We start from the raw sequence: 21,756 nt of genomic DNA, 5'->3' as shown, positions 1-21,756 counted from the left end.
ATTCAGAATATGACAATTGCATTACAGGTGCATTTGACCTGCAGTTGACTTGCTTCATACAGGTTTTGAATCCCTATAGACTTCAAAGGGAATTCAAAACCGGCTTGATGTGAACAAAAGCCCATCAACATAGGTTCTTAAAGTGTATTTTCACTTTTGCAGTTGAATTTGAACATACCCCACTATATGTCTGTTGTGTATTCCCACTCACACAGCCTATCTAAATTATATATTTGTCATTGTTTCTTTGAAACAGGCCTTTGGGCAGACTGCAAGCTGCTCTGAACATTTTCAAAGTGAGTATGTCCCCAGGCAAAATCTGGGGACACACTGAGTTACCCATGATTAACATACAATGCAATGGTTCGTGTAGCTTGATATTGCATGGTCAGACTTGCTAGCTGCAGCAGGCTTGTTCAACAAGAAAACACACAGGAGATTGTTTTACATGTCCACAAAGCATTTGCAGTCTGAAAAAACCTGGGAGCCCAATGCCAAGGTTTTTCAGAAGATATAAACAGTGGATAGTTCAACTAACCTAGAATAGTTCAACTAGCCTACATGTACACAAAGGCCTAGGGTGCATGGGACCTTAGAGAAACTGGAAAAGATCAGCAGCAATGAAGTGCAAAATGAATTAAAAAAATTTTTATTAAAAAATGGCAACATAATTAGTAAATTAAAAAAGAAATATATCTTAACAGCATCATGCTTAATTTATTAAGGGCACACTCAGCTCAGTGAACTATCTGAAGAACCGTCTTGTATCTGCTATCGTTAACTCTTGAGCCATTCAACACCAGATTATATATACTGGAATGATCCCCAGAGGAAAGCAGTGTTGACCGAAACAACCACTCAGATTACAGCTGCTATTGTTCTAATGCAGATTTGAAAATGGAAGCAAATATATCCTTAGTTGTAATGGGCTACCTCTACAAGGCAGTTGAACTTGTGAATTGTAAAAAAAAGCAAGTTCTGATAGAACTTGTCAGTCAGCAAATTAATGTAAGCTCGGAATAAAATCCTCAGGGTAAACTGGATAGTCTTGGGGGATTTGTGTGATTTTCCATTTTTAAGTTGAAAGGATGGATGCTTTAGAAACAAATGGGTAAGATTATGTTATGCCAAGAAACAAACGTATATTTTAATCCTATGCAATATTTTCACTACACATTAGGTTATACTGTATGGAAAAAGTAAAAAATCCAACACCAGTATCAGAGGCCAGAATTAAAATTTTGCACATGTCAAGGGTTAGCTTGTGAATCACCCTCTATTTCTGTGGCAGCACTTCTAGCTCCATCCTGTTTGTGTAAGATAAACACTCAGCATACCTCTGCTGCTACTTGTGTGTACTAACCTTTTTACCCTTAACTCTATAGGACTAGCTTCTTTTAACTGTTTGACTCATTAGACACAAATCAGAACAGAGCCATTGGCAAACATTGAGAGTATTATCATGGTGTACATTCTGTTCTCTGTGTTGAGTTGAGTGCCCTTAAATTGGTCATGCAAGATTTAGACTAGGTAGCATGTTAAGTTTTTTTTACAAATAGTGTTGTGCTGTCAAATCAACACCACAAGTGATAATGAAAAGTGATAATACAATACTACACTAAAAAATTAAAACGTCCCTTAAACATATCAAAAATAAAAATAAACCAAAAATGAAGTCCACTGTGATCATAAATTCTTAATGCAAGAAATATAATCCACCATGAATGTAATTTCTTCATGCAACAATTGTGTCCCAGTCACCAAATAAATATGCTGCCGCTTACCAGATATTCGGACCCCACAACTAAGGAGGTCTGAAACCACATTAGAAGATCACTTGTGGTATTTATCTGACAGTGCAACACTGTTTGTAAAGTATTTTTTTTTCTTTCTCTTTTTATTCACAATTGTATTTACCAGTGCAGGATCTGCACAATATTAGGTTAAGTTTATTAGTTCCCTTTCTCCTCAGTTATATTGGAAATAGAGTAATAGTAGAAGGCAAAGTAGGAACTGTATTGAGATTACTGATCTTTTTACCACAACAGAACCATGATCATTGCTTATTTCTTCAAAAAGGCCGTAGATGAAAAATTGTCTATGGCTTCATATTTGTCTTTGGTTCCATTTTAGAACACAGACCCATTGATGTTGTTTTATTAAATGAGCAGAAAGTCCATTGAAGTCAGTGAATCTTTGTCCAACACAATACACAATTTTACGTGTGGAAATTAAGAAAATTGAAAATTTCTGTTCACCTGAATGATTAAACTGAACAAAGCTTTGCTGGTCTGCATCACATTCCACTCCTTTTAGAATGAACCAGACAGCTGCCAACCAACTTGGCAGAGACTAATGCCCCGTACACACGGTCGGATTTTCCGACGGAAAATGTGTGATAGGACCTTGTTGTCGGAAATTCCGACCGTGTGTAGGCTCCATCACACATTTTCTATCGGAATTTCCAACACACAAAGTTTGAGAGCTTGCTATAAAATTTTCCTACAACAAAATCAGTTGTCGGAAATTCTGATTGTGTGTACACAAATCTGACGCACAAAGTGCCACGCATGCTCAGAATAAATTAAGAGACGAAAGCTATTGGCTACTGCCCCATTTATAGTCCCGAAGTACGTGTTTTACGTCACCGCGTTCAGAACGATCAGATTTTCCGACAACTTTGTGCGACCATGTGTATGCAAAACAAGTTTGAGCCAACATCCGTCGGTAAAAATCCATGGATTTTGTTGTCGGAATGTCCGCTCAATGTCCGACCGTGTGTACAGGGCATATTACTTAATAATTTATTTGAATAATAAGATTATTTTCACTTTTTTCAGCCATTTTGAAAAAGAGGATAAACTAAAAAGATTTTAAAAATGAGCACATTATATTAGAACATATAAATCTAAAATTGAATATCTCCTTTAGTTTGTTCATTTTCCCAGGCAGTTCTTTAGTGTACATATACAAAATATAATGATCACAATTGTCTAGAAAAAATGCATATATTATCACATTGCAGTCTGTTCTGAATGGTGGTACTTGGTACATGGTGCACGCAGCTTACCATAAGGATTCATGTGGTCACCTGGCATTTGAGGAGGGGTGAGTCCTTGCTGGAAGGGGTCTGTGCTGTAGTTGTTCTGATCCATCGAGACGATCTGTTGCTGAGGGGGGGCCAGAGGGGCGTATGAGGTCATCATCCCTTCCATGCGGCTGGACATGACCTCTGACGGGTGACAAGGAGCCACATTAATGCACTCAGTCCTGCAAAGTTTGTCATCTGTCTATCATTTGTCTGCTAGGCCATTTCATATCTATAGTTCAATCTAGCAGTCACATCGACTTTTGTTTTTTCAAAAATACCAATCTGTTCTTCTATATACAAATAGCTAAAGTGGTTAAAATAGAAATCTATTGTTTAATATAGTAAGGCAAGACTGTGAAATAATCAAATGCATACATGCAAGCATTAAATTGCTTTATAATTTATCTATTTCATACAAGCTAAATTTTGCCGAATTTATTGTCTTCCATAATATGCTTTGCCTGCTATATGTAGAGGTGCCCATGGAATGCATTTGGCTTTTGGGCTTTAGAACTTTTGTCAATGAAATACATTCTATAGCTTTGTGCACTGAGAAAGATGTAGAGAGCATTTCACATTAACAGCTACATTAAATTACATAGACAGACGTGTGTTTACATTTCTGTCATTGAGAAATGTTCACTTCAATAGTCTATATAGGCCAAACAGAATGGATTAGGTAATACATATTATGCACATAAGCTTTTTTTTTTTCACTGTTCTGCTTTACAATATCAAGCATGCTACAAACGATGGGGTTGGTTTTTAATCTTTGACAGGATGGAAATAGAAACTGCTGTTACAGGCTTAATAGAGAGGTTTAGGATATGTAGATAGATTTGTGAAACTGTGAGCTAAATTTGGTTCACAATTGGAAAGGCAATTTTAGACACCGCTTCTAAGCTAGATTCATTACTACAGTACTGGTTATTAGAGAGGAATTATGGACGGTAGTATGGTGTGATACAGTATTTGTTTTCGATGGAAGTTTAGTAGGCTAGATAGAGTTTCTATATAGCTTAAAATTTTCCAGAGAGTCCGATTTAAAGATTTATTAGGATTTAGGTGAGACTTCAGGCGGTACAAATGGTCTCTATTAGGTTTAGAGGTAGGATAGATAATGCTTGTGAAACATTTTTATTTTTGGCAGAGCTTAAATGATATTTAGCAGCTTGACATATTGGAGACATTTATGAAGATTTTGCTATAGTTTATGGTTATAACAATAGGTTAGTGATAGGTCTTGCATTAACACAGCGCACGGACCCTGCAATGGAAATATTAGGTTTTTATAGGTTTTTTTAGAATTAATGAAATTAGGGAACTTCTTATCAGGAAATATTGTTAACACTACTCTTATTTGTAAATGAAGCAGGCTTTTCCTGTAACGGCGTTGCTAAACATCACTCCAAATGCTAGAGCTGGATCCTGGATGTTCGCTGCAAAATGACACTTCCAGTGGTGTCGACCTTCTTGGTCCCTGCAGCTCTTACTGGTTCCCCCTCTGACCTCACATTACCACTCTTTTGTTAGTGACATGAGGTTAGAGGCAGAAACCAGTGAGACCCACAAAATCAATACTCCCAGAAGTGTTGCTTTCCCAGTGTACTTTAGGGACAGTTCCAGTGATCAAAGTAGTATTCAGCATGCATGCAAAGAAAAAGGTGAGTGTGTAGTGCCTTCTTTAAAAAGAACAACCATTTTAACTAAAAATCTAGCTAAATGGCATTTATGCACTAATATGGAGGTACTTAATAATCTGCAAAGGGCAGCTTGTTGCATTTTAAACTTTGTATATCATCTATAGAGGCATCATTTTTTGTAGTCGTTAAATTATAAGTAAAGTGATCCTAAATGACCACTAGCAATGTGAAGAGTGCAAGCATCTTGACACAAGATGGTTTTCTCTTATCTCTGCTTCATGGTTAGTGGACTATGATATACCATACCAGAAGCATTTTCAGCTAACTATAATACTGCAGCCAACTTCAGTTTTGGCTGTAAAGCTCTCTCTCAATGGATACACCTGTTAACAGTTTGAATATTCTCTATGTTACTTGTGATTCAGTACTGAGGTTCAGGGTCAATATTACGTGCTCATGCATGCAAACTCAAGTATTTCAACTTGGGTTTTTGAGATCTTATTAAACCCTGGGTTGAAATGAGTTGGGGATTGGGCAAACTATTTCCACTCAATTCACACCTATTTCACTCAAATAAGAGAGAGAAGATAATTTTTGATTAAATGCTTTTGGAAAAGCTGATTTGATTTGTCCCAGGTTTCTTAAATTTGCCCAACTGCCTTGTTATGCTTGTCAACTATTTACTGTATTTTTAGCGTTGCCCAATGTATCACCCACATTTTAACCTCTCTGTTAATAGATCATGCACTTAGTTAATATGTTCAAAGAACATGTTGGAAGAGAGACCATGTGTGTAATAATGTGGGTTAAATGTAAAGTGGTTTAGTGTTCATCAATTTCAAATATATGAAAAGTGGTAGCGTGAAAGTAATAGTATTGTATCTTATTGATGCAAAATATTCTTCAATATTATATGAAAACATACTGCATTAAGTGATGATGATGTGTTGCAAAAGGTTTTGAATAAAAAAAGTAATGGAGAATAGAAATGGGAGAATTAGGGTTTGGTTTATAAAATAATTTGCATAGCCATTTGCCCAGTGAAATGCAGATGCATTCGTTTTGGGCAAAAAACATATAAGTTTCAATAAAGTGTTCTTGGATTAAAAAAAAATTATATATATATATATATATATATATATATATATATATATATATATATATATATATATATATATATATATATATATATGAGCATATTATCTGTGTTGTTCAAATGTACACCATTCATTTTAAATGGTAACGCCACATTTGACCATTAGATGATAGGATTGTATAAATTATAAGAATTTTCTATAATCCTTAGCTACATCAGGTGGACAAATGCAGTATTTTCCATTTTAAAATCAAGTTACATCCAAACTGCACAGGATATAGGATTTACATTTGATTTTTTAAATGAATGTATGTGCACTCTCACTGGGGAAATGCCTATGCACACTCTTTATAAATTAACTCCTTATTGTCTGAAAGTGATTTATACACAAAATCAGCAGACATTGTGTTGGCCTAACCTAAGTGAGATCGCAACCAATGGCTTGTACTACACACAATGGCAGCAAAGCCCACTTTTCAAATAAAGTGGAAAACCCCTTTAAGTATTATGACTGAGGGATGTCATTGGGTTCTAGTGAGCTGCTGGACTTCCTTGTTAGCAGTAATACTGCAAATGTCTGGCTGCTATAAATAGAAGGCAGGTATATTTTACATAGAACGGCAATATAGTGAACTAAAATCTAATAGGGGTGATGCTGTTGAGGGGTTTTTGAGATTAATAGCTAATCATTTAAAATATTACATTGTAATGTACTGTGTTATAAACAGTAACAGTTTAGCTACCTTGACCAAGTCTCTGAGAATTTTGTTGTTCTTGTTGTTGTTGATGCCTCCGTGCTAATTTCTTCATCTGTTGAATTAAAACAATGCACTTTTAAGTGACTCTGAATGACGTAAGTGATTATGAATTGATTAGACATGTATTAGCTGACAGAGTTCTCTAAATGTACATGAACAGTACAAAAAAAAGACCAGATTATGTATAACAAAGCAGAAAAGTATGTAAGGTACCTTTGCTCTTTGGTTCTGGAACCATACTTGGACGACTCGTACACTAAGGCCTGTTTCTGCTGCCAATGTCTCTCTGACCTGATAAAGAGGAGAAGATTGTTCATTCATAAGGTGTGTTTGTGTATAATGTCGATGGGGAGAGTAGAGAAGACTACATCTCCAATATCATGACCACAGTCTTACATTTAGTGAAGGAAGCATGGCCGGATCAAGGGGAGTGCTGGGGGGGGCTGTGCCCCCCATATTTCAGTTGTGTCCCCCAAAGCCTTATGATCACCCCTCTTCACTCTGGATACTTTGCCAGCTGCTGAGTAACCCTCCCTGCACCGCACACAACTCCTCCTCCTCTCACTGCACACATCTTAGATCGCATTCCTTTACACAGAGCCACAAACTGCACAGTGTTTAGGTGGCTACTGGAGCTGTGCTGCTTTTCTCACCAGGGAGAATCACAGGTCAGCACTGCAAAATAGCAGCCAATTACACACTGTGCAGATTGTAGGCTGTGTGTGAAGGAATGTAATCTCAGGTAGGGGAAAGGAGTTCTGCCAAGAGCCCTGCCACTAGAGATCCACTGGTGCTCCCCCTGTCCTCCGCCTCTCCACTGGCGATCTGCCTGTCCTCCGCCTCTCCACTGGTGCTCCCCCTGTCCTCCTCCTCTCCACTGGTGATCTGCCTGTCCTCCACCTCTCCACTGGCGATCTGCCTGTCCTCCACCTCTCCACTGGCGATCTGCCTGTCCTCCGCCTCTCCACTGGCGATCTGCCTGTCCTCCGCCTCTCCACTGGCGATCTGCCTGTCCTTTGCCTCTCCACTGGTGCTCCCCCTGTCCTCTGCCTCTCCACTGGTGCTCCCCCTGTCCTCTGCCTCTCCACTGGTGATCTGCCTGTCCTCTGCCTCTCCACTGGCGATCTCCCTGTCCTCCGCCTCTCCATTGGTGATCCCCCTATCCTCTGCCTTGTCACTGGTGATCCTATTTTCCTCTGCCTTTCCACTGGCGATCCCTGTCCTGTGGCCTGCCAGCAGTGACCCCTGTACACTGCCCTACCGATTTCTGTAGAATCCCCTGCTGACCTCCCATCCTTTACTCTGCTGACCCCTGTACACTGCACTACACACTGCTGATCATAGGGGGTCAGAAGGGCAGAGGATAGCCTCTGCTTTGCTGACACCCTGTACACTGCCCTACAAATTGCTGACCCTATCCTGTGCCCTGCTGACCCCCTATACACTGCCCTATAAACTGCTGACCCTATCCTCTGCTTTGCTGACCCCCTGTACACTGCCCTACAAACTGCTGACCCTATCATCTGCTTTGGTAACCCCCTGTAGACTGCCCTACAACCCGCTGACCCTGTCCTCTGATGCACTTATCCCCTGTACAATGCCCTGCTGACCTCTCATATTCTGGACCCCTGACATTTTTTACTGCACCCCCACATCAGACAGGCTAGGCCCAGTCCTGGAAGGAAGCCCTGACTGATCTGAACTATCTGAAGGCAGGTAAGATAATGATCACTTGGAACTTATGAGAATAGGTGCGGTAAGTGGTCCCTGTTAAAGGAAATAGCCATGAGAAAAACACTCTAAGGTAAACCATTCAAAATTCAATATTTATTCCAAATTCGTTCAGGGCACATTTTCTGGCAGTTATACACATCATTTATATCTGGGTGTTGATATACCTTTTAAAGCCAAAGTTTCTAAAGCAAAACTTTTGTTTGTCTCATTTTGGTTAGAGTTAGTGGTAGTTAAAGTCTCTGTTCGGTTTTTGGCAACCTGTGTCCAATTAAGGATACTTCCGTTCACTTCCTGTCCTGTAGACACAATATAAAGGGGGAGGAAATCTCTCCAAAGTAAGGTAAATCCCTTCTTAGACAATTATCACCAGAACAAGAATCCATGTTGGAAGGTTTCCACTCTGTTCCTGTTCTGGGAAACACACAAATCTCTGGATTTTCTGTCCCAGTAATAGCGGTTGCTAGCACTGATAGAGAGAATAAACATCTGTAGCAGGCACACAGATGGCAATAAAAACCCAAAAGGGGTTATTATCCTTCAACACTATCCAAAAAAACAAACAAACAAGATTTTCCTTTAGATACACCACTTTAATTTTGCCTGTTTTCTACAGATAACACCATGAACCATTCGAAGCAGATATTTTCTCTAAATATTTATTACTATTTTTATGAAAGAAGATGCATCAACATTTAATCTTATTTAACATAATTTAAGAAAGGAACAAGAAAAATGTAGGAGTAAAACAAAAGAATAAAAATAAGCAACAAAGCACCCAAACACAAAGTTAAAGAAGGGGCAAGAATGAGCCCGAATTTTCATTTTATTCTACATCATATTCTGCAACTTTTTTTTATTTTTTATGGAAGTTGTTCTTACTTCGCCTATGCTAATTTCTTGAGATGTCAGGGCCGAGCTTGCAGCAATATGTGTTATTTTGTGTCTGCAGCTTAAAATGATTGTAAAGGTTTATTTATTTTGTTAAATAACAAACATGTTATGCTTACCTGCTCTTTACAATAGTTTTGCACAGAGCAGCCCTGATCCTCCTCTTCTGGGGTTCCCGGATGGTGCTCTGGGCTCCTCATCTTCCCCATGTGCCACCATAGGAACCATAAGCTATGGTTTGATAAAGGGGCCATCTTGCCACTTCTGGAAGCTGCTGTTGCTTATGTTCCATCCTGAAGCCTGACAGCTGCACTTCCTTTAAGAACTCTGCTTCAACTAGCCACATGCCTACTGAGCTCTGCAGCCTCATGGTAATCGTATGGAGGTCTATATGGGTCTATGTCAAGCCTTGATCCACTTTTATCTAGTGAGTGCATTTTTATTGTCTTTTATACTTTTTGAAATAAATCCTACACCTAGATGGAGCTGCCCTCTTGTGTTTGTTTTTTATATGTGCATTAGGATCTCAAGACCTAATCTGAAAGGAGCCACATCCACTCTACCTGGTGTTCCCCCCCACTCTCCTGGCCCTCTTATGTGCCGCGTTTAATGATGGTTGGGTTCTAGTCAGCGCAGTAGCTTATTCTTTTTCTTTGCTTCCTATGGTGGCATACGTGCTGGCTCGATCCTGAGCTGGGTTGTGTGCATCTATTGATACACACAGTACAGAGGATGCATTAGGGTAAAAAAAAACCTTTATCCTTTACAACCACTTTAAGGTGATTGTAGCGTTGTGTACATGTAGAAATGGGTATACCCAAAAAGCTTGTTCTGAAACTTTAACTGCTATTACAAGTAAAAGAAGTATCACAGATATTACTCAACACTGTGTCTGTAGTAACAAGTCTACACTTGTTACTACAGACACAGTGTTGAGTACTATCTGTGATACTTCTTTTATACCCACCTTTCTGCAAGGCTTTGAAGACACCTCAAAAGATGCTTTAAAGGCCCTTCTTTGCTGCGTTGTAAGGATTGTGCGTGGTCGCTTCGGCCTCCTTGGGTCTTTACTGTCATCGCTACCCTTTCCTTGGTTTCCATGACCCTTTCCTGGCTTCACGTCACCTTCATCGTCATCACTTTTCACTATAATAAAGAAAAAACAAGGAATGAGAACTTGTGTGGCTTTAGATGTCTGTAAAAGGTAAATGATAATATACAGTCCGTTGAAAGAATATTCATACCCCTTGAAATTTTCCACATTTTGTAATGATACAACCAAAAACGTAAATGTATTTTATTGGGATTGTATGTGATAGACCAACACAAAGTGTCACTAAATTGTGAAGTGGAAGGAAAATGATAAATGGTTTTCAACATTTTTTAAAAATACATATTTGAAAAGTGTGGCGTGCATTTGTATTCAGCCCCCTTTACTCTGATACCCCTAACTAAAATCTAGTGAAACCAATTGCCTTCAGAAGTCACCTAATTAGTAAATGGAGTCCACCTGTGTGTAATTTAACCACTTCCCACCCATAGGTCGTCATATGACATCCTGGACTTTGAGTGGGGATATCTGAATGATGCCTGCAGCTACAGGCATCATCTAGATATCATCTTTTTCAGCCAGTGATTCTGTGCACCATAAGAACAATCATAGCAGCAGTTCAGCTGCTGGACACCCCCTCCGGTGCTTCTCTCAGCTCGCCCCTGCGATCGGCGAGATGGAGAACAAATCGGTCACTGACAGACGTTTACCATAGAGCCTTCTGGTGACCAGATGGTCCCCAGTCATCTCTAAGACCATCGTAGGCCCAGGCGTGATGTTATGACTTCACGTCCGCCGGTGGAAGTAAACAAAGCTAAGGACGTGGCTGGTGAGGCCGAGAGAGATTTTTTTTTTCTATCTCAGCCTTTCCAGCCTGAAGGAGAGATAGGGAGTCTTACTGACCCCACATCTCTCCATAAAGAGGACCTGTCATGCACTATTCCTATTACAAGGTATGTTTACATTCCTTGTAATAGGAATAAACGTGATCAAAACAATTTTTTTCGAAAGAGAAAGTGTAAAAATAAAAAAAGTAAGTAAAATAAAGAATACATTTTTTTTTTTAAAGTGCCCCCCGTCAATGCGTGCTCGCCTACAGGAGCGAATGCATACATAGGTCACGCCCACATATGTAAACGGCATTCAAATCACACATGTGAGGTATCGCCACGTACGTTAGAGCAAAAGCAACAATTCTAGCTCAAGACCTCCTCTATAACTCTAAACATGTAACCTGTAAAAAAATGTAAATCGTCGCCTATGGAGATTTGTAAGTACCGAAGTTTGGTGCCATTCCACGAGTGTGCAGAATTTTAAAGCGTGACGTGTTAGGTATCTATTTACTTGGCGTAAAACATTACTGTTTTTTTATTTTTAATTAATGAAAATGTTTTTTTTTCCAAAATAAACGAGTTTGAAAAATCGCTGTGCAAATATCGTGTGACATAAAAAGTTGCAATGACCACCATTTTATTCCCTAGGGTCTCTGCTAAAAAAAAAATATATAATATTTGGGGGTTCTGAGTAATTTTCTAGAAAAAAAAATATGATTTTTACATGTAGGAGAGAAGTGCCAGAATTGGCCCGGATAGTAAGTGGTTAATCTCAGTATAAATACAGCTGTTCTGTAAAGCCCTCTGAGGTTTGTTAGAAAACCTTAGTGAACAAACAGCATCATGAAGGCCAAAGAATACACCAGACAGGTCAGGGATAAAGTTGTAGAGAAGTTTAAAGCAGGGTTAGGTTATAAAAAAATATCCCAAGCTTTGAACATCTCACGGAGCACTGTTTAATCCATCATCCAAAATTTGGAAAGAGTATGGCACAACCACAAACCTACCAAGACATGGCCGTCCACCTAAACTAACAGGCCGGGCAAGGAGAGCATTAATCAGAGAAGCAGCCAAGAGGCCCATGGTAACTCTGGAGGAGCTGCAAAGATGTGGGTGAATCTGTCCATAGGATAACTATTAGTTGTGCACTCCACAAATCTGGCCTTTATGGAAGAGTGGCAAGAAAAAAGCAATTGTTGAAAGAAAGTCATAAGAAGTCACATTTGCAGTTCACGATAAGTCATCTGGGAGACACAGCAAACATGTGGAAGAAGGTGCTCTGGTCAGATAAGACCAAAATGTCACTTTTTGGTCCAAAGGAAAATTGCTATGTGTGGCAGAAAACTAACACTGCACATCACCCTGAACACACTGTAAAACATGGTGGTGGCAGCATCATGTTGTTGGGATGCTTTTCTTCAGCAGAAACAGGGAAGCTGCTTGGAGTTGATGGGAAGGTGGATGGTGCCAAATACAGGGCAATCTTAGATGAAAACCAGTTAGAGTCTGTAAAAGACTTGAGACTGGGGCAGAGGTTCACCTTCCAGTAAGACAATGACCCTAAACATACAGCCAGAGCTACAATGGAATGGTTTATATCAAAGTATATTCATATGTTAGAATGGCCCGGTCAAAGTCCAGATCTAAATCCAATTTAGAATCTGTAAGAAGACTTGAAAATTGCTGTTTACAGATGTTCTCCATCCATTCTGAGCTTGAGCTTTTTTGCAAAGAAGAATGGGCAAAAATGTCATTCTCTAGATGTGGTAGACATACCCAAAAAGACTTGAGGCTGTAATTGCAGCAAAAGGTGGTTCTACAAAGTATTGTCTTAGGGGGGATGAATACAAATGCACCCCACACTTTTCACATATTTATTTGTAAAAAAAATTGAAAACCATTCATCATTTTCCTTCCACTTCACAATTATGTGCCACTTTGTGTTGGTCTATCACATAAAATCCCAATAAAATACATTTACGCTTTTGTTTGTAACATGACAAAATGTGGAAAACTTCAAGGGGTATGAATACTTTTTCAAGGCACTGTATAAGATTGGTATATATGATTAGGGTATATAAATATAGATAGATATAGATATATTAACATAGTTTAAAAATACTGTAACAATATTAAAAATAATAGCACATGCTAGTGATATAGCATGACCCAAAGAAAATAGAAGGCATTAAACCATTATAAAGTTGACTGTGGTAAAAACATAGAAAATGGCAAAAAGAGCTTCACCTACACTTAGTATGCAATTTTGAGTCATCCGTACGAACGAGCCCTCAGAGAGCTTGTGGTTTCATTTTACAAAGGTAAATATATCATATAGACAGGCTCTTATGTTCTCAACTAGCAGAGTTTTCTGTAAAAAAATGTGGCAAAGCCATAAAATAACCTGAACAGTAACGTAATAACATGCAGTGATGTAATGACCTGCACAGCAATATTGTAATGCTGCTAGCTATAAAATAAAATGCTAGAGTTATAAGAACCTGCAGAGATGTACAGTCACACACTGAGAACAAGAGGATACAGATATATATCAATCAGACACATATAACTTGCTCAAAGAGGATAGAGTATGGACAGAAAATGACGAGAATACTGTAAGTTGCAGAAAGCATTTAAAATACACAAATGGATCACCAAAATTACACGATGACCCTTCAGTTTTCAAATACCTATTTAGCTACACATACTGGGGTTGAAGTGTATGTTAACTTAATGAAAATAGTTTAGCTGTGTTCTTTTGAATGTTTTATCACATGCAGTGGAAATTTTAAAAAGAAAAAAAAAAAAACAGGATTTTTGCCTGCATGTGTTGTTTTTGTTTTTTTACCTTATTCTTGAAGCTAAGTGAACGTTCACTTTGCAAAGGGAAAGGCAATCTGCTCCTTGAGTAAATTAACTATCATTTGAATATTTATTTTAATATCAACTCTGGGCACTAAGATTTTTATATTTATGATTTCTACATTTTTTAAAATCTTTTTAGGGTTGTAATTGGCTTTCTGGTGTGTTCATAATGCTGTTAAAACACTGATTATTTTCTGAAGGATAGTACAACTCCTGTTCTATTTCTAGAAAGCTTCAGACATAAACCCATATGCCCTGTACACACGATCGGACATTGATCGGACATTCCGATAACAAAATCCATCTGATTTTTTCCGACGGATTTTGGGCCAAACTTGTCTTGCATACACACGGTCGCACAAAGTTGTCAGGAAATCCGACCGTTCTGAATGCGGTGACGTAAAACGTACATCAGGACTATAAGCGGGGCAGTAGCCAATAGCTTTCGTCTCTTAATTTATTCTGAGCATGCGTGGCACTTTGTGCGTCGGATTTGTGTGCACACGATCGGAATTTAAACGATCGGATTTTGTTGTCGGAAAATTTTATATCCTGCTCTCAAACTTTGTGTGTCGGAAATTCCGTTGGAAAAAGTCCGATGGAGCCCACACAGGATTGGAATTTCCGACAACACAATCCGATCGCACTTTTTCCATCTGGAAATCTGACCGTGTGTACAGTGCATTAGACACCAGCACTGTGTCTCAGCCTTCCTCTCAACTTGGCCATTCACAAAACACAGCCCGCACCCCCTTTCAGGTGCACTTTTTTTCTTTTTTTTTTTTGCGATGCGTGTGTTCATTGTTAAAGCGGGATTCCGGCCGGTGAAATTTTTTTTTTTTTTAAGTCAGCAGCTACAAACACTGTAGCTGCTGACTTTAAATAAGTAGACTTACCTGTCCTGGGTGCCCCTGATGTCGGCCGCCCGAGGCCGACCTGTCCCTCGGCTCTCGGGTCCCGGCACCGCCATTCTAAGTAAGGGAAACAGGCAGTGGAGCCTTGCGGTTTCACTGCCAGTCTCCTACTGCGCACGCGCGAGTGGCGCGGCACTCTGTGAATGGCCTCGTGGTTTTCTGGGAACACACACACAGTTCCCAGAAGGCAACGGGGCCACTCACCGAGGAGAAGAACACGCCGCGGAATAGGAAGAGGCAGATTAGGAAGACTGCCTAGCAACAAGGGTTTCAGGTAAGTAATTTTTTTTTTATTTTTTTTTTTTTAAGATTTTTGGTGCAATTTTTTTTTTTTTCTTTTTGAGTGGCCCTCCACTTTAACCATTTTTCTCTCTTCCTGTCTAGGTAACAGGAGTTCAGCAAGAAGTGAGGGGAAATCTCCTTTAAACAGGGACACATAACAGCTATGAAAGCCTGACAGATATTCTAATGCTTTTCTACTCTACCAATATTAAAATGTAATATTTGGTGAGATATGAGCCTTAAAAGGCCAAAAACATTTTTGGAAAAGGTTGTAAGGGTGCTTACCTAACTGCTTACCTAACTGTAGGAATATAGAGCACTTAAGGCACTGTGGGGTCTGGCAATACTCCTGATTCTGAATTAACTAATACAATATATTTGCATTAGCATTCAGTGTCAACAATACTTTGTATTGGTGTTAATGAAAAAAATACATTTGCATTGGCATTTAGAGGCAAAAATTCTTTGCATTGGCATTCAATAAAAAAAAAAAAAACAAAAAAAAAATTTGCATTGATAGTGACAAAAATGAATTTGCATTAGTATTCATTGGTAAATATAATCTGTGTTGGTGTCCATTGGTGAAAATACTCTCCATTGATGTTTAGTGGCAATAATCTCCCAATCCCATGTTACTTGTCTGAGAGATCACTCTACTAAACGGCTGCTTCACGTATTCCATGGTGCTGTCCCTCATAATAACTAGTTATGAACGAACTGGTGTCACAGTGTTGTCACAGTGGTGTTCAGTTTGCCGGACATTCGTGAAGCCTGATCATAGCCTCAAATCCCTTTGAAATCAATGGGAGACAAATCGTGTTGCTTTTTCTGTCATTTTTGTATGACTAATTAGAAAGCTTTTCTTAGGAAAAGGTAGCTGAGTACTGCCATGGGTCACAGCAACCAAAACAAAGAAAAAAATGAAATACAGGCATACCCCACTTTTAAGTACACATTGGGGTTTATTTACTGAAGCTGGAAAGTGCAAAATCAGGCTCACTTCTGCATAGAAACCAAAGAGCTTCCAGGTTTTATTACCAAAGCTTAATTGAACAAGCTGGGGTTAGAAGCTCATTGGTTTCTATACAGAAGTGAGCCTGATTTTGCACTTTCCAGCTTTAGTAAATAAACCCCATTGTGTACTTAAAAGTGGGGTATGCCTGTAGATTAAAGGTCATTCAATGTGGCTAAAAGGGCACAATTAAAAATACACAAATCCTTCAAACAACATGCTTTGGTAATGTCTTAAAGCTGGCTGCGAAGTTATGGAGGAGTATGATTTAACCCTTTTAAAATGACTGATTTGTTTACAAACAGAGGAGATCAGTAATTTAGCAGTGGTAGCACTACCATTGCTAAATGAGAGATGTCCAGCCAATTTTCAGATTTGTAAACAAATCTGCAGGGATCGGTCATTTAGCAGCTGTAGATATACTGCTGCTAAATTACAGTATATTTCCTCGGTTGGCTTTTGTATGCATATAAACCAGCCGAGGATCCCGGGATCCTATAATGGTCATCACTATGCTATATATGACTTTATATGAGGCAAGTCACTGAATGCATACCTTATTCAATTCATTTATAAAATTATTTATTAATAACAAATCACATTATAGAGGGTGTCAATCTGTAATACAGGACACAATATAATGTAATAAATTTGCATGAATATGTAATAGTTATACAGAGTAAGATAAAACATGATAAGCATTATAGTTACAAAAAGGACACTCACCCATTCATAATAGTTCAATGAACATAATCGATTTATCATGGTGAGCCAAAATTGTCTAAGCATCGGTTTGTAACTCGTCGCACATTTCATGGCTCAAATTTGGTTTTATTTTTAGCGGGTATGTTTTTTGGTTGTAGTTTTTTTAAGCTGATACACTTCACATCACCACTATTCATCACTTCACAGGTATAGGCTCATTTCAATACTTCAACACATTCATTTCACATGGTTTCATTTTCTACCCTTGCAGAGCAGTGTGGACTGTTAAGCATACACCAGATTCACATGGTCGTGACATGGTCACCTGGTCTTCACCTGGCTGTTGTCTCTGGTCTGGATGGGACTCCTCACCTCAGCCCCGGGGGAGATGATCATCCTTGTCCCTCTTCTTCCCTTGGATTTAAGGTTGGGCGTCACCATTTGGCCGTACTGTAAGTTACACACCTTTATTTTGAGAGATTGTTCTCCGTTTAAAGGATATCCTATACTTATAGATATCACTGATTTAATTTCAGAGCATTTTACTCCTGATGATTGGCATGAGCCATGAAACGTGCATCGAACTGATGCTTGGACAATTTTTTTATGAATGGATGAGTGTCCTTTTGTAACTATAATGCTTATCATGTTTGATCTTACTCTGTATAACTATTACATATTCATGCAAATGTATTACATTATATTGTGTCCTGTATTACAGATTGACACCCTCTATAATGTGATTTGTTATTAATAAATAATTTTATAAATAAATTGAATAAGGTATGCATTCAGTGACTTGCCTCATATAAAGTCCCATTTATACATATCAGGGATGGAGGCTTGTCATTGTTACAATTAGGTTGTGTTAGGTCGCATCCACTATATGCTATATATGTCTTGATTGATATGACATCAACCAGGATAAATGGCCAATGTGTTTTTAAACAAGAACAGGAGAGGTCCTGTCATTTGCAATAAATGTAGCAGTAGGCCAGCATCGTTGGGTGTCAGGCCATCATGACAGCATGGAGACATAATTGTGGGCAGGTCATCATGATTGGTGTTAGATTTAGATTGGGGGACTTTTTAAATTTTTTTTGTATTTCAAAAAAAAAAAAACTTAAAGGATATTTTGAGGCCTTCATACTGTAAAGTGTGCTTTCAGATTCTGATAAGTCCCCCTACAAGTCCCCTTTTGGGGGTGGATACAGCTATGAGGCCGTTGACCCTTCAACATGGGGATATGTTGTCCTGCAAGGGGTGAATACTTACTACCCTCCTTGTAACGTACCCCCTAGTGTTGAAGAGATGTGGCCTGGTATAGTTGAGGGGGGGGGGCACACACCGGCTGTCTTCCATTTCCTGACTACCCAGGCTACATGCCTGGATAAAAATCTGGTTTTAAATCCAGGGGAAATCCCACACTGTTCCCTTTTTTAAATGTATACTGTCTCTTCAAAAAAAAATGGGGCTTGCCCCACCCCCCCAAAAATTATTTTATACAAGACCCTTATACAGACGTGCAGCTTGGGTAGCTAGGAAAGGGAAGGCAGCATGCATGTGCCCAATACCACCCAAACAAAACAAGCGTCAACAGCATCAGGGGGACTTACTGGAATCTAGGAACCCCCAAGGGAGTGTTACTAATTAACAAAAAATAAATAAAAAATAGATGCCCACAACATGAAAAAGTCCTTAAAAAAAACCCAGCAACAATATCCCCAATGTAGATCCAAGAGCAATAACATTGTCCAATGTTGTAGGTCCTCGTCAATTACAATGACATGCCGCCTGACTCACTGGTTGCGTAATGGAAGTGCCTCTAAATGACAGATCACTGGCTGGTTTGTTTAAAAACAGAAGCCTGTCATTTTGTGGCTATAGTGCTATCTGGCTTTACCAGACTATATTTGGTCAATGGCATCACCCAGGATCCCTGGCTGGTTTATTTACAAACACTAGCCTGCCAGGATCCTGGGTGTTTTCATTGAGCAAATATGGTCTGTATTCTGGTAATTCCTTCACCCACCTCCTTCAACCCCCTCCCCCAACACCCTCTTGGGGACTGAATTGGGGATGAGGCTTCTCCCCTCAAAGTAGGGACAAAGTGTCTTACAAAGGAGGGGAAAGCTTTACTCCCACCCCCCCCCCCCCCCCCCCCCCCCCCCCCCCCCCCATTGCAAGGTACTCTTGCAATATTGAAGGCATGTGGCCTGGTATGGTTTAGAAATGGAGGTGTGCACTTGCTGCACTCCCTTTCCTGACTACACAGCATGCATGCTGGATACTTATCCAGTCTAGTATGAATGAATATGGCCATTCTCTTGACAGGCTGGGTTAGGGTCAAAATCACTAAATGCAGTGAATATCACCCTAAATGCAGTGAATATCAATCCACTGTAAGAGTAGCCATCCACAGAATACTAAGGCTCCACTGGGTGAATGTCTCCAACGTAACAATGTCAAGTTACAGAACCTCTTGGGACCTTTTACAGAATGCTAGTTGAGAAACCCTTTACTAGAAAATTGAGATATGATCTTGACATTTACACAAGCAGCCTACTTCTGCAATAGCTGGCTACATGTGAACCCCTTGACAATGATGTCAGGCTGCTAATGATAAGTTACGTGGCTGTAGTACGCAACATGCAAGTATTATTAAAGGTACATCTTTTTGTGGTTTTGGACAGACTGGAGATGGATTAGAACACCTGTCAGTTTTCATTGCGGTCTATGCCCAGTTAGGGAGATTCACCCTCTATATCTGTTCTGTTTAGTATTATCATTGAAAGTGAAAGTAAAAGGAAATCTCAAATTTTGTGTTGTCCCTAGAAAAGAAATAGAGGTGAAATCTTCCAATGGGGTCACAAATTCTGATGACCTGAAAACCCCTTAATTTGCAGGGATTTCCTCTCACTTCCTGTTTTGGCTATGGAACAGGAAGTGAAGAGAGTTCTCCCAAAGGGACACAGAAGGCAAAAAAATATACTGACAGGGGTTATGACCCTCCCTTACTCTGGAATGAAAACATACAAGGTATGCCTATAGTTCTGCTTTAAGTACTGCTGCCATTTAAGTTATGCTACACAAATCTTATGAAATGTGATCATGAGTGAAAAAGGGGTTGTTGTTTTTTTAAGTCAGTGAGGAAGGCTTAAAGATGTTATGGTGTTTTTTAAGGGTGCTTTAAGTAACTTCTGAGGTTAGGGATGCTCTTTAAAATTATCCTGGACATTTTATTTTGCCAAAAATGGCCCCTGGGGACAAAAGGTTAGATAATGTAACACTTGCCTGTTTGTTGCCTGTGCATTGTAACAATTGCCCATTTGTTGCTTGCAAATTGGAAACGAACATAGGAAGGTTTTCTTAAAAGTAGTTTGTAGATTGTTTCTTTCAAGTAATTTTTTCCTAAGCAGTGACGTATGATGAAAGGTTGATTTTAGTGAACTTTCGACAAAGTCACTGCATTCATCAATACTGACAAAAACAGCAGCTATGAACAATTTTGTATAAAGCTACTACTTATTATTTTAGTTATTCTTCAAGTAGTACAATTAACTCAGAACTCACCAGAATCTGAGTCATCTGGACTTCCAGAGCTTAGAAGGTCTTTTTCCTTTTCATAGTCGCTCTTACATAAAAGTTGTCCTTCCTTCAACACAAATTCATCTCCTTTTCGTAGTTGTCGCTCACATACACAACAGCAGAAGCAGCTTAGATGATATACACATTCCAGGGCACGCATTACAAATTCTGTTGGAGCAATCTTCTCCATGCACCCACTACATTTTGCTGCAAATAACCTAAAAGGAACATACACAACTGTTACAAAAAGTTTAACATTTATATATATTCAACATAGTTTTTTAAAAGCATCCTTGGCAGTACACAAACTGCTATAAGCATCATTTTACGGTAACTACCTGTTGCTTCAGAGGTCCTGACTCATCAGGCTGCAATGCCATTTAAGTTATGCTACACTAAGCATGTCTAGATTGCAGCCTGATTAAGGGCAAACCTGTCCTTCCAGAAAGGATAACAGGTTCACCACAGAAGTCAACTGACCAGGCTGGCATTGTTTGATCATTCCTTTTTTCTATTGAATTAATGCAAAGGTAAGTACGGTGGCATGAGTCAAAATAAACCAATGCTTTGAGCATGTGTGTGTTTTTCCTACACGCTAGTTTCATGTCATTGTAGTGACTTGACAAACCAAGACAAAATATTTATGAAAGGATTCACTTTTACATTGGTAAACAAGTAGTAACAACTTAACTAAGTAACTTAAATTGGCCACACATGCAATAATCTGATTGTACAATCTCTAATTGTAATTTGCCAACAACTATTTAGTTTAATGAGCCTACCTGAACAACCTATTTAATTGGCTGACCTTCGTGCTCATTAGTTGGCAAATCTAAAAATTATCATGCAATAAGTTTGTAATATGTGTGATCCTTCAATCAGATTGCAATGTGTGTGGTCAGATCAAAAAGGAACCATTTTGAGTGTGCTTTGTTTTTGTAAACCTTGTTTTTGTAAAATAGTTTTTTCTGTTCAATCCTTTTTATTGTTGTAAAAATGAACAGAGTATACTCCAATATAAAAGGAAACAAAAAGTATACATACAAATTAAGAGCTCCAGAAGTTGTCAGTTCAGAGCCTCAAAGGATATGCAACATACGTAATAAAGAAGGAGACGCAAGGCTTTCAAAACATAAAGAAGCGACATTAAAACACTTACAGAAATACCCAACACTGGTGGACAAGAGGTATACAAAAACAAAACCTCATAAAATCACATTCCAGTGGTTTAAGGTAAAGAGTTGTAAGGAAAAGTAGAAAAAAAAGAGGATAAAGGTAGAAAAGAGAAAACAGGAG

General features: G+C 38.9%; 1 protein-coding gene across 1 annotated transcript in view; it reads right to left on the bottom strand.

The window, feature by feature from the left end:
* LMX1B (LIM homeobox transcription factor 1 beta) overlaps positions 1-21,756 on the bottom strand; it is a 260,949-nt gene that overhangs the window by 1,969 nt on the left and 237,224 nt on the right. The window contains exons 3-7 of the mRNA XM_073600325.1: positions 20,446-20,678; positions 10,178-10,356; positions 6,802-6,879; positions 6,574-6,640; positions 3,071-3,232 (exon numbers count right to left, since the gene is read on the bottom strand). Of these exons, the coding sequence (XP_073456426.1) occupies positions 3,071-3,232; positions 6,574-6,640; positions 6,802-6,879; positions 10,178-10,356; positions 20,446-20,678 (719 nt within the window). The remainder of the gene's footprint in view (positions 1-3,070; positions 3,233-6,573; positions 6,641-6,801; positions 6,880-10,177; positions 10,357-20,445; positions 20,679-21,756) is intronic.

This window comes from Aquarana catesbeiana, linkage group LG09, assembly GCF_042186555.1.
Source record: "Aquarana catesbeiana isolate 2022-GZ linkage group LG09, ASM4218655v1, whole genome shotgun sequence".
NCBI classification, from domain to species: domain Eukaryota; kingdom Metazoa; phylum Chordata; class Amphibia; order Anura; family Ranidae; genus Aquarana; species Aquarana catesbeiana.
This window is presented reverse-complemented; position numbering and strand designations above follow the sequence as displayed.